The sequence below is a fragment of the Dipodomys merriami genome, unplaced genomic scaffold, assembly GCF_024711535.1.
Source record: "Dipodomys merriami isolate MVZ:Mamm:240054 unplaced genomic scaffold, mDipMer1.0.p SCAF_97, whole genome shotgun sequence".
In the NCBI taxonomy this organism is placed as follows: domain Eukaryota; kingdom Metazoa; phylum Chordata; class Mammalia; order Rodentia; family Heteromyidae; genus Dipodomys; species Dipodomys merriami.
This window is the reverse complement of record NW_027206590.1, coordinates 408,740-421,386: the sequence shown is the minus strand read 5'-3', so window position 1 is coordinate 421,386 and position 12,647 is coordinate 408,740. Positions and strand designations below refer to the sequence as shown.

The 12,647-nt window shown below is 47.0% G+C and overlaps 1 protein-coding gene across 3 annotated transcripts in view; it reads left to right on the top strand.

Annotated features, from left to right (window-relative positions):
• Appl2 (adaptor protein, phosphotyrosine interacting with PH domain and leucine zipper 2) overlaps positions 1-12,647 on the top strand; it is a 44,026-nt gene that overhangs the window by 16,203 nt on the left and 15,176 nt on the right. For all 3 annotated transcript variants that reach the window (XM_070014403.1, XM_070014402.1, XM_070014401.1), the window contains exons 5-10: positions 1,847-1,934; positions 4,603-4,644; positions 4,757-4,815; positions 5,966-6,112; positions 9,373-9,455; positions 11,795-11,953. In XM_070014403.1, the coding sequence (XP_069870504.1) occupies positions 1,847-1,934; positions 4,603-4,644; positions 4,757-4,815; positions 5,966-6,112; positions 9,373-9,455; positions 11,795-11,953 (578 nt within the window). The remainder of the gene's footprint in view (positions 1-1,846; positions 1,935-4,602; positions 4,645-4,756; positions 4,816-5,965; positions 6,113-9,372; positions 9,456-11,794; positions 11,954-12,647) is intronic.

Sequence of the window (12,647 nt, the reverse complement as noted above, 5' to 3'; positions counted from 1 at the left end):
GCTTCACAGTAGAGCCTCATGATGGACAGGCCTGTGAGAGGTGCAGCCAGCCCAGAGGGGTCCAGATCTGAGGAGAGGAGAGCCGATGATTCCACCTGAGCCTAAGCTTCAAGACAAGCAACTTGACTCTTAAATAATAACAAAAAACAGAGACTTACATGGCTTAATGTAATAGGCCATCTTGAGGTGGGGTCTTTCTTGTCTGTTATATGTTACACAGAGGTTCCCAATCATGGTAATTACCACAAAAGCAGGGTTTCTGGATTGCTCCCTCAGGGTGTCCCTAAGACCAGCAGTCATTTTCCTTACACCTTCTATGCCCAGCACATTGGGTCAGGCTTTATCCTCTTGGTAGCCATTTAAGGAGATGGTGCTACCTCCATCTTCTGTATGAGGATCTCAAAGGGCTGAGATGAGAGTGATCTGCTCCTTCTACTCTCCTTAGCAAAGGTTTGTGGTCAGCAACCCATACACCTCAAAGGCTCATGTCATAAAACCCCTAGGTCCATAGGAAGGAACAAGGAAGGAAAAGACTGACAAGGAAGTCTGCCATTCCTGAGTGCATGATCAGGAAAGCACAGAGCCAGGGTGTACTGGGTGTACTTGTTGATGTTCATTAATTTAGCCATCAATGAAAAAGGTTAAATTTCTCAATGAAATCATTCCAGGAAACATTTAACCCCTTCTGTCCTGATGCTACTTACTAGTGTGGCTGGCTTCATGTTTTCCAGCAGAAGCAAGCTCCCTGATTTGGCTAGATTAAAACAAGGAGAGTACTTTCAGCTTGTTTCAGCTACTTTGGGCTGCTACTTTCAGCTGCTCCTAGCCTTGGGCAAGAGTTTAAGCTTCTCTGAGGCCTCTCTCTCAGCTGCCTCTGAGGCCCCAGCCCCAGGAGGCAGGCCTTTGTGGGATGAATGCATAACCACTGTCACTGCTGAGGGAGCCAAGAGATTGCAGAGACTTCCTCCTTAGTCCCCTGATAGGAATCCCCAAAGTTGTCTGCTGGGGCTGGCCCTTCATGTGTGCCCTGCTGGCATGTGCTTCAAGCAGCGTGGTGAACATAAAGGACAGACTCCACATCCCAGGTTGTGGGGTGCACAGCTGCGCTGTATCTTTCCTCTCTGGATTTGAAGGTTATTTACCTATCTGGGAAGTGGGGACAAGAACACCTAGCCCACAAGGTGAATGTAAATGTGAGAAGCTGGTACACAAAAAGTGCCCAAATGGTACCACTAGAGGTGAGCCTCTCTGTCTCTCCTAGGCCACTTAACACAGGCAGGATTTCATCAGGCCTTGAGGTTGGAAGAGAGAATAAGAGTTGTTAGAACTGTGTGCTGAGAGGCAGGCGTCACATTTGGGAGCATCATCCTGTTTTAGAAAGAGTGGAAGGCCAGAGCTACAACTGTTCATAGCATAGCAACAGTTTCATAGCATACCCCCCTTCTGCAGATGACTCCCCAAGCCTGCAGCGGGGTGAGGCCGGTCCAGCTCCCACAGCCAGTTTTTCTGGTGTGACTTCAGCCCTCTAAGTAAGTTGAGCACTGCCAGCAAGCTTCATTCATTGCCAGCAACTACAGCATCTGGCTGTGCAGATGGGCGTGGTGCAGACCCAGAGAACCACAAATCAAGAGCACCTATGGTCAGAAAGCCCCACCAATGGCCTGGTCTGCCCTAACCATGCATTTAATTTTCACCACCTCCAGGCCTATCTCATTTACGACTTTAGGAGGATATGGAATTGCTAAAGAAGTGTAGCTGAACTGCTCAGCCATACAGAAATAGTCTGGTGACCCCTTGATGAAATGGAACTGCATCAGATAGTAATAGCATCATGATTTTCTTCCAGCTTAATGTTCTCCACACTGAGCTGGCTAAACAGTTGGCAGACACCATGGTTCTACCTGTTATACAGTTTCGAGAAAAGGATCTCACAGGTAAACAAACTGTGCCGTTACTTTCACAATATTTTTTAAATTGACTTAGTAATTCTTAGTGGATTAATTTCTTTAAACATATAGTTGCTGAGATCTGCCTTTCTTTTTGAGCAGTTCAGTTCAGCAAACACGGTGACTCCCACCAGGTTTCTGGCTCACCTGAAGGAGGCAAGATGGGAACAGATCTCTGTAGTGTGGTGTCATGAGCCACAGGACAGATGGGAAGAACACACAGAAAGGCACAATTTCTTTAGGTCTAAGGGGCTAGAGAAGACTTCCCAGAGATGGTTGGAGATGTCTTAGTGGCATGTGCCTCTTTACCAAGCAGATAGTGATACTGAGTGGATTTGTAAAGGCAACTGGTCCTGGGGACCAGCCATACGTGCTTTGGAATGTCATATGGGCACTCAGGAAAGGACTCATTGGCACCTCCACTTTCTCTATTCTGCATTTTGGGGTGTAGCTGTGGACATGCTAGGTCCTGAAGCTCACTCAGTGAGAGGGTCTGATGGCCCAGAGAGGCTGAATAATCTTTTGGAGTTATCTTGGTTCTAATGCTACATTAAATTCTAGGGTAATTTTTTTTTAAAGCAAACTAGCTAAAAACATGTGTGGAAAAAGGAATTAATAATTTTGAAAAACTTAGATGATGTTAGAAAAGTATCAGCATTTCTTATTTCTTTTGAGATTTCTTATTTCATAGAAAGTATTTGTTAACGATAAAGAATTATACTTGAGGAAACACTCATAAAAAGTAAATTGGGGGCATTGCCCAAATGGTAGAACACTTGCACCTGAGTTCAGACTCCAGTAACCACAAAAACTTTCAATGGACCAAAGTCTAAACCTGGGTACTAGACTTGGGTATATGACTTTCAAGTTCACTTTTGTGGGGCTGGGAAGGTGGCTCAGTGGTAGAGTGCTTGCCGTGCATGCATGAGGCCCTGGGTTCGATTCCGCAGCACCACATAAGCAGAAAAAGTCAGAACTGGCACTGTGGTTCAAGTAGTAGAGCACTAGCCTTGAGCTGAAGCGCTCAGGGACAGCACCCAGGCCCAGAGTCCAGGTCCCACAGCTGACCAAAAAAAAAAAAAAAAGTTCACTTTGGTAGGCAGTAAAGATGCAGTTAATACAAATGCAAATGGTGAAGATGAGTTTTTCTCAAACCTCCCTTTGAGGTCCTCTTGGATCTTGTCACCTGAAGCTAAGGAGCCATAGGAGAATTGGTGTAAGCTCTACCCAAAGCCCATCTGATAAGCAAATAACACTAAGTAGTATGTGAGCTGGCATGTGCAAAAGGAATCCTTCATTGGCAGGAGTTGCAGTGGTTTATTGTTGCTTGTCGCTAATTGCATGTGAAGCCCAAACTTGGTAAATGGGGCCACATGCTGATTTTGCAGTCCTAATTGAAAGCCTCATTGGGTGTGTTTTACAAAGCATTTCCTCCAAGTAAAAGTGTTAGGAATCTTGGGGTGTTTTTTGAAAAGCAAATTCCAAGTCTGTCAGAAAGGTGTAGTCATTCTCTAAGTTCTGTGTTGTCATCTTTACAACTTTCTGATATATTCATGGGCAGCAGACCCAGGATTGGGAGCACCCAGAGGTGTTAGTGACAGTGGCCTTCCTTACTCCAGCAGGACCCAATACAGATTAGCATTCGCCTGGGATGATGATTCTTCCTAAATGGAGAACAAATTACTCATTAGTACTCAGAACAGAAACTTACTAGTGTTCAAGAAAAAAAAAAAGCTAATCAGACCATCCTTTCCTGATGACACAAGACATAAACTTGAAGTGTGTGGCCCAGCTCACATTTGAGTCCACACCAGAGGCAGGTTAGAACATGGTGCCCTGTTGGCTTCCATAGTAGTATTTGTCTTAAAGCTTCCACCCTTATTCTGTAATCTGAATAAAGATAACATGAGAGTTATTAACAAAGCTATTTAAAACTGTTAAGTTCAAAACCTGAAAACAGCTCCACCAGAAAGTAAAAGGTGGAAAGAAAGAAAATGCAGGAGGGGAAGGTAGAAAGCAGTCCAGTATTCAGACAGGGAAATATAACATCTGGGGATACTTTGGAAGCAAACTGAAAAAGAACATAGAAAATATGGCATGCTTGGTTGTGTTTGAATGATAGGAAGTGTCACTTTCTTTTCAGTGTCCCTGCATTTTTCATTGGCCTTTTTGCTGTTATGAGCTGGGATTGGTGTCTGTCACCCATGTGGGATCATGGTTATTGGTGTTGGCTTGTGATCAGTTTGTCTAAGTTTGTCATTAACACAAACCTCCTGTATTCCTTTCTTTGTCCAGTGGTGACACATAAGTCAGATGTTAAAATGGCAGCAATAGGAGACCAAGGTTCTGGGTGTAGTCCTGATTGTATTCCAAGGAAGAACATAACAAGACAGGAGCTGAAAAATCAGAACTTAAATTTATACTGCGGGCCTTCATGAAGAGTACTGATGACCACTGTCTCCATGTCCCCAGAACCTGTGCCCCATCTGAAGAGGAAGGGCTGCGTGTACAGATAGGGGCCCAGGGTGTGGCGTATGGCAAGATCAGACCTCAGCCTCTAGGCCAGGGCCCATACTTGTCTTCTCAGGAAAGCAGAGCTCTGCTGGTCAGCTTCTATTTTCCTCTGCTCTAAGATGCTTTCTTTTCTCCTATTCAGAAGTCAGCACTTTAAAAGATCTTTTTGGACTCGCCAGCAATGGTAGGCACTTTCTCCATTCTTGGTTTGTGGGTTTGGTGATGTGGGGAGAAAATGGTGAGTGAATGTCCCTGCCTTTCAGTCTTCCTGGATTCTCAGATGTCTTTCTTTTCAGAGCATGACCTCTCAATGGCAAAATACAGCAGGCTTCCTAAAAAGAAGGAGAATGAAAGGGTAAGTGTGCTCTGTGTGTTATTTTCAGGTCATCTACTTAAGCTCCTCATGTGTCTTCCTCTTGGAATTTCGTGGCATTGTGGGGGTCCTGATGGACTTCTATCTTTTTCCTATATGTGGTCCTCATAAATCTATCCTGTGTTTCCTAACTAGGCATCAACTTCCCTTAGCCTTTTCATCTGGCTTCTTTTGTACACCAACTTGCAGCCACTGTAAAATTCTGTGTTTTTAAGGTTATTTTTAACTGTACAGAGGAGTTGTAATTCAACATGTCAATTTATGCATCTTGATCATCACTCCCCAGCTTGATGCTCTGTCACATGTCCCTCGGATCACACGAATGCCTTGCCCACTTGTTGATAGAGTCCTCAGCCCCTGCTCTTTGCGGGTTTTGTTCCTGTGGAGACTGTTGAACACCCTTCTGTACATACCTTTGTATTTCTGTTAAACGATTTCCTTGGAATACAATCACGCATAATGCTAAGTGTCTGGCTTTTTATGCCTGCCACTGTGTTGTTACCCTGAAGTGCTGCAGCATTGTGTACTGCTGGCCTGTGTGAAAGTGTGAAAGTGTGAAAGTGCTGGCCGTGCAGCCTCACAGCACTGAGATGCTACCTTACTTTTGTATTTTTTGTTTTGTGTGTGTGTGTGTGTGTGTGTGTGTGTGTGTGTGTGTGTGTGTGTGTGTGTGTGTATGTGTTTGCACGCGTGCATGTGTGTGTGTGTGCTGCTTCTGGGGCTTGACCTTCACCTGCTCTCTATTCCTGAGTTTTTTTTTTGCCCAAGCCTACCATTCTACCACTTGACCCCCACCACTTCTGGCTTTGTTTGTTTGATGCTCAATTGGAGATAAGAATCTCACAGCCTTTTCTTCACAGGCTGGCTTCAAATGGCAATCCTCAGATCTCAGACTCCTGGGATCTCCAGATCTCAAATGCCTAGGATTATAGGTGTGAGCTCAGCCTTGGATATTTTTAATTGAGGTTTTTTTTTTTTTTTTTTTTTTAGGTTTGGGTATAACCTTATCTCTGTTTTTGTCACAAAAATGGTTATAATGAACAAGCAAATGCGTTTTGAAGTTGCATCCTCTTGCAGAATTGTCATGCCCAGTAGACAACTGGAAGTTTTCCCTTCTTCACCTTTTAACCAGGTCAAGACTGAAGTTGGGAAAGAGGTGGCAGCTGCCCGGCGGAAACAGCACCTGTCGTCCCTTCAGTACTACTGTGCCCTCAACGCGCTGCAGTATCGAAAGCGGATGGCTATGATGGAGCCCATGATAGGCTTTGCCCAAGGACAGGTAGGAGAGCCCCTTCTCCTGAGGGAGAAACAGAGGATCATCTAGAAAGAAGCAGATGCACAGCCTCCCTGGGCAATTCCTGGGATGAGGCACTTTGAAGAGCTTCCAGCTGGGCTATACCTTGTTTAGCTGGACCTATGGAGTCATTTGTTCAAGAAATGATGGCACAGGCCCAAGCCTTCCTTGGGGAAGAGTCTGCCTGGCCCTTTGTCTAGCGCTTTCTAAGTCATTCTGATCCAGATGAAAGCCCATCCTGGTCCGTTTTAGCAGTCAAAGCTCCGTGCTCTGGTTGGGATTGCTGGCTCAGAACCAGGCCTGTGCTTTTCCTTTGTTCCTTTCTGCACTGCCATGTTCACCCACACTGGGTTATTCTCAAAGGATTCATCCCTAAGCTTACTGCCAGTGTTTTACCCTGGCCTGGGTTTTATTTGGCCACATCCCTTCTACTTAGTGGTCTTAAGGTTGATCCACTTTAGGGATGAGGACAGGGCTGTTGTAGCACAGGACAAGAGTGGCGGGATGGTCATGAGTGTGTCAGGCTAGCGGCACCACCCTCTCCTTTCCACTTGCCTCACTTCAACTACTGTACCAACCACCAACCCTAAGTCCTCACTTGAGCGTGTGATAAGTACCCATAGAATCCTCTCTCACTGGACAGCCTAGGAACAGAAGCGGATGTGAGGAAGCAAAATGTTGAAAAGAATGAAGTTACCACGTTTAAGCAGCCTTCCATAGGAGCAGCTTTTGCCTTTATAACACATTTTACAACATATTTGAAAGGAGATACAATGTGAGTTTCATTGGGGAAAAGGGAAATAAGGGATCCTGAAGCATCTGAGCTCAGCTGTCTTGTCCTCCTGTTATGGTTGTTACATTGGTGAGTGGGGAGTTCACTTAAGTCAGCGTATGCCTTCACAGGTAATATTTAAAAAGAGAAGAAGGGCTTTTCTGAGTAAAGCTGGCTTAGTCCACAACCACCACTGTTGGGGGCTTCCGTCCCCAAGTCCTTGAGAGCATTCAGCCTCTGCCTTGGCACTGTAATGGGCACTCTTTTGTCCCTCTTTCTCTTGGATGGACATACTCTCTATGTAGGAGTATAAGTGCCTAGAACCAAGGAGAGTCAAAAAAGAAGCTCTCCAGTCTGATGGTCAGGGCTGTGGAGCTTGCATTGGAGGAGCGTCTTCACAAGGCCCAAAGGATGTTGATACCAGCTGGTTCCATTCCTATGGTCAAGGGCTTCCCCACTTCTTCTGGCCTGGGGTTGTGAGTGCTGTAGCCTCAGGAGATGTGGCTGTGAAGGCCTTTGCAGAGACACAGCCCCTGGCCCAGGTGGATGGAACAGACAGAGGTCACCATTGCAGCTAGTGACAGAAGGATGGTGTCCATGCCTGAGGATAGCATGTTCATCTTTCATCCAAAAAGTCCCCAGATTTCAGGACATAGACAAAGTTAATTCCTTCCCTTACTGACTTTTAAAACCTTAGTTATTTCCATGAGTTCACCCTGTGGGTGATTCAGGAGTATCTGCTGTTCTGCCCTTGGAAGTCAGTATTTATGGAAGAAGGCAGGTTCCCCTGCCTGATCTTAGCCGATGCTGGTGTAGCAACTGCACTCCTGCTGTTTCTTATGCCCATTGGGTGAAGACCGAATGAGGCGTCTCAGCACCATTTGCCTTTGTAGAGGTGTAGCTTCTGTGGTCTTTGGCAAACAGGTTTGCAATTAAGTCATGATTCAGTCCTCATGCCTGCACAGTGAGGTTTTGCAATCTGTATAAAGGCTTTTGAGCACATAAATGACCTCTTGCCTAGGCCTGACAAGGAAGTACTAGGTCACATGGCTGTAGAGGTCAGTATCTTCCATTCATCAGATGTTTTCAGGGACAATGTGGCCTCTATCCCGAAGAGCTTACAGAGTGATCAAACAACTAACTATGCCATAGGCTCAGAGTGACAACTCAAAGGGAAGTTATGCAGGCGAAGCACAGGAGAAGTTCTCAGAATACTGGGCCTGTAGAAATGAAGAATGTTTAGATGTTGGATTAATGTTAACTGATGAGTGCCATGTTGGTATTTGACATTGCAGGGATTGAAAATGGCATTTACAGTGCTGATCTCTGTGTAATTCAAAGATCATGGAGCCAGAACATCCCATGCATGTTACCCTGAGTGAGAATAATAATCATGGTCATGTGATTTGACCCTGTGATAACTGAGGACATCACTGGTGTACCTGTTTTCCCAGGCTGCCTGCAGAGCAGAGGGCAGGATGCGATGATAGCTATTGTCTTGCTCACCAGGGCGAGCAAGCTGCTGGACCAGATGAGAGAATGTCCTCACTGAATCCTCCTCTTTCTTCATGACCTTGGCTCATGATGCTTATCTGCCCATCATGACATATGTCAAATGGAGTGTTTCATTCCTAGTGTCCAGATTTTTGAAAGCCAGTGGCTATACAGAATAGCTTGTGATTTTCAGGGTGGGTAATTGTAGAAATCAGTAGTGCCCAGACCTGATCTCCCTCCTTCTTCCCTGAACTCTGTCCCACAGGATGTGTCAGGACACCCAGACCTTCTGGAAGTGAGTGTCATACCAGCGCACAGGAAAGAAGCATTCCTTCCATTTTAGTACTGAAAGCCAGCAACTGTAGTTTCATTTCCACACAGCACTGTCTCTCCTGGGCAGAGAAAGGTTCATTATAGAAAGCTGGGGAGAAGGGGCCTTTCCTGTGTTGAGCAGGTGCATAGTGCCAGGTTCCTGCCCTGTCCTTTATGCATGTAATCCCCTCTGATTTAACATCATGATTGGAAGAGGCTAAATAGGGTCTTTAATCCAGGTTTCTCTCTGCAGCCGCTCAGCCTTCATCCACCTGTCTGCCTGGGTCCACGGCGGCTCAGTGAAGCAGGCTGGGCATATGGTAGTCTTCAGGGCTACCCCCTGAATGGCTCATGCTGGCCACGGCAAGTGCTCATCTGTTTCTTGCTGGTGTCACATGTCACCCTTGCACTTCATATAGATAGAAAGGTGAATGGGACCTCAAGAAACTCCAGGATTCACGTCAGGAAATGGCTGCTACTATTAATTGCAGAGATAAAGCACTGAAATTACTGTGAGTTAATAATGTACAAGGCACTTGCCTTTCATTATTCCTGCCACTTACACCTCTCAGCACACAGCCAGAACCCTTTCCCCTTAGCCATGTGGTTGGCCTCACATGGAGGGACGACCTCCATCACTTTTTTCATACCGTTTTCTTTCTTTCAGATTGATTTTTTTAAGAAGGGAGCAGCGATGTTTTCCAGTAGTATGGACAGCTTCTTAGCCTCAGTCGCAGGCATGATGCAAAGGTAATGGATGCTGTCTGGTTTGCCTTTCTGCTGAGTCAGCGTCGCTGGGAGGCGGGGCCTTCCTCCCTGTAGAGGGTTTCTCAGCCCCCTCTGTGTCTGTGCCGTGAACTCTGAGACAGTCCCCCACTTGTGCATGCCTGGGGAGCAGAGTTGAATTTAATGATTTCTACAGCTCCCGACTCATGTGAAGTGCAGGCAACAAAGAGGCAAATTAAAAATTAATCCCCACGGGTATTCCTTAAGTCCGAGTGCCTGTCGTCAGGCTCGCTTTGTGAATAGTCAAGTTTCACGTGTCATAAGCTTTGGCGTGCCCTTTAGATTTGCTTTTTTCTTCTGAGGGAAGGGGATTAGCAGCCACAATTTCTTTCCCTTTTTCAGAAATGCCTGCTGTCATGTTAATTTATATGGATGCCATGAGACAATATGAGGCCGGGCCCCCTGATTACTTTAACAAGCTGCCGTTCAGCCATGCAAGTGTCTGCGTATTTCAAAAGCCCCATCACTGTGCGGGGATGGTCCACCCACACTGACTGGATGGCAAGGCCGCCCAGGTCCTGCCTTCTCTCACCCTCTACCATGGAGCTCTCAGGTGGCCCCTGGGCCCCAGAGGGCCAGACTCGTGGCACCTAGAGGACAGAGGGGTGACTCCTTAAGTGCCTGTTATTAGTTCTGTGTGTATTTGTATGTGTGTGTATGTGTTTAAATATATACAAAATGGAAATGAACGTGGCATTTTATTTCATACGGCAAAAAGAAGAGCAAGTTGCTCATTTTCTTCAAGATACTACATTCCAAAAGCTTGAGGAAGCCAAGTAGCGGCCTGAAAGGCTGTGGAAGTAGAGATTGAATCCCGGCAAAACCAGTGCCGAGTTGGAAGCGTACTCTCCTTCCTGGGCCGCTGAGCTGGCAGCAGCAAGTGATGCAGCTTTAGATTTATGATGGCACCAGAGCAACTGGTGAAATCTCTTTTGACTACTACCCTCTGGGAATGTTAGGAGAAAGTAAGAGAAGAGCCTGATAATCTATCAGCCCCCCTTGTTTTCAGTCTCTTCCTCCTGCCTTAATTCTTCATTTCTGGTGACCACAATGCTTCACGCATTTCTGATGCACTTGAAGAGGAACAGTTGAAAGCAGTTACTCTCCTACCATGTTCCTTTGGATCCTGGCAGCCTTAGATTAGCTGTGTGTGTTTTAGCCTGTGAGTCTATGGGTGGGGAGTGCACAGCAGGTACTGTAAACACCCTGAACTTGTGTGCAGCATGTCACCCCAGTTTACACGTGTTTCTGAGGAGATACTCCTTACCTTTCATCAGACCCACAGAAGCTCAAGAGCCTCAGCAGTGCTCTTGGCCATGCCAACTTTTTGCTGGAGCTCCTTTCTCTCAGTGACTAACAGGCTCAGCCAATGAGGCTTGTCCAGCCGCCAGACCTAAGGTCTCCAGTGGTAGAGTGCCTTGTCATCCATTCAAATGGCAGAAAAGCCACAATTAACCTAGATAGTCTATTGCATCAAACAAGAGAAGTAAACTGTACAAGCTCAGAGTGACTTCACCATGGGAGAGAGAAAATCCCAAGGCAATCACTTTGAGGAAACTCTCGACTTACCCCTTTATTCCCCTGATTTTAGGGTTCATGATCCTCTTAACACAGTGAAATGGGACACCACTTCTTCTGTTCCTGTTCTCCTGCTCTCGGAAGTGGGCCACCTCAGGCTGATTGTGGCTAGGACTTTATAACCCACACCTGTCACCACTGGGTGGGGCGCCTGGTGATGCCTCATCTGAGGGCAAAAGGGCAGGGCTGCTGAGGTGAACGCTGCCAGGTTTGCTACACCTCGGCACACAGGCACCCAGGGGCGAACGCTGCCCTACTGCAGCTGGCCTCTCCTACCCTCCAGGGGGCACCTGCAGCCAGTCCAGGGCTGTCACAGAGAGAATGCTGCCTGTGGTACTTACCGTCCACTTTCCCTTTTCTACAGCTGTCTCCACTGCCTCTTCTCAAACCAAGAGCTAGGCCACACGGCCTCGGGATGGCTTCTCCTAAAATCCATACTCACAGTTCCATACGTAGTAGCTCTTTGCTAGCAGTGAACTTGGTTAGCTGGGTTCAGCACCACCCGGGTGTTCCTGGTGGTGTTCTCAGTCTTACAAACACTTTGCTCTGCAGAACCAGGTCCCTGTTCTCGCTTGCTTTGGGGCTTCACTTAGAGGGTGGGGAACTACAGCTATGTGAGGCTGGTGGCTCCATCTCTAAGCAGGGAACTTTGGGGGATGGGATGGAGACCCTGCCTCCTCCTGAGTCGGCCTGTGGAGTGACCGATGTGCCACATCTTATTTAAGCATTCAGGTGGAACTGGAAGCCGAGGTGGACAAGATGCAGGTGTCCCAGCAAGAGCTCCTCTCAGTCGATGAGTCTGTGTACACTCCAGACTTTGATGTGGCTGCACCGCAGGTCAACAGGAACCTCCTCCAAAAGGCTGGCTACCTGAATCTCAGAAAGTAAGAAGGCCACTGCCTGCCTCTCTCCAAACCCTCCCTTCTCCAGGAAGTGGCATCTGTGGGCCATCTCTCAGGTGGCCATTGAGAGGAAGAGCTCCATCAGTACCACTCCGTGCCCAGAGCCCAGAGTGCACTGAGAGGTGGGGGTAGAACAGACTTGTGGAAACACTCCATGCCGTGGACTCCCAGACGCCAGACCACTCCTGACTCTGCTCACTGTGACCATTTGTAATGACTTCTCTTACACTTTTTTGGGGGGGTCCAGTCGTGGGCTTGAACTCTGGGCCTGGGCGCTGTCCCTCAGCTCTTCAGCTCAAGGCTAGTGCCCTACCACTTGAGCCACAGTACCACTTCCGGCTTTTTTCTTTTTGCTTATGTGGTGCTGAGGAATCGAACCCAGGGCCTTAAGCATGCAAGGCAAGCGCTCTACCACTGAGCCACCTTCCCAGCCCTCTCTTACACACTTATTATCCTGAGCTGTTTCCCTGGTCCCCTGTTGCTGGCAGGAAAAGAACCAGAGACCTGCAGTAAGGCAAGGGTTGAATCAGAAAGCTTTCAGTCATATTCCTTCAGATGACATTTTATACTTAACACTCCTGTCTTTAACTGTCTATCATGAATTTGATAGGGATGGTCAGGTCCAGCTGTTTCTAAGAGCAAAGGGAGGGGGAGGGGGAGAGTCCTGGCCTCTGAG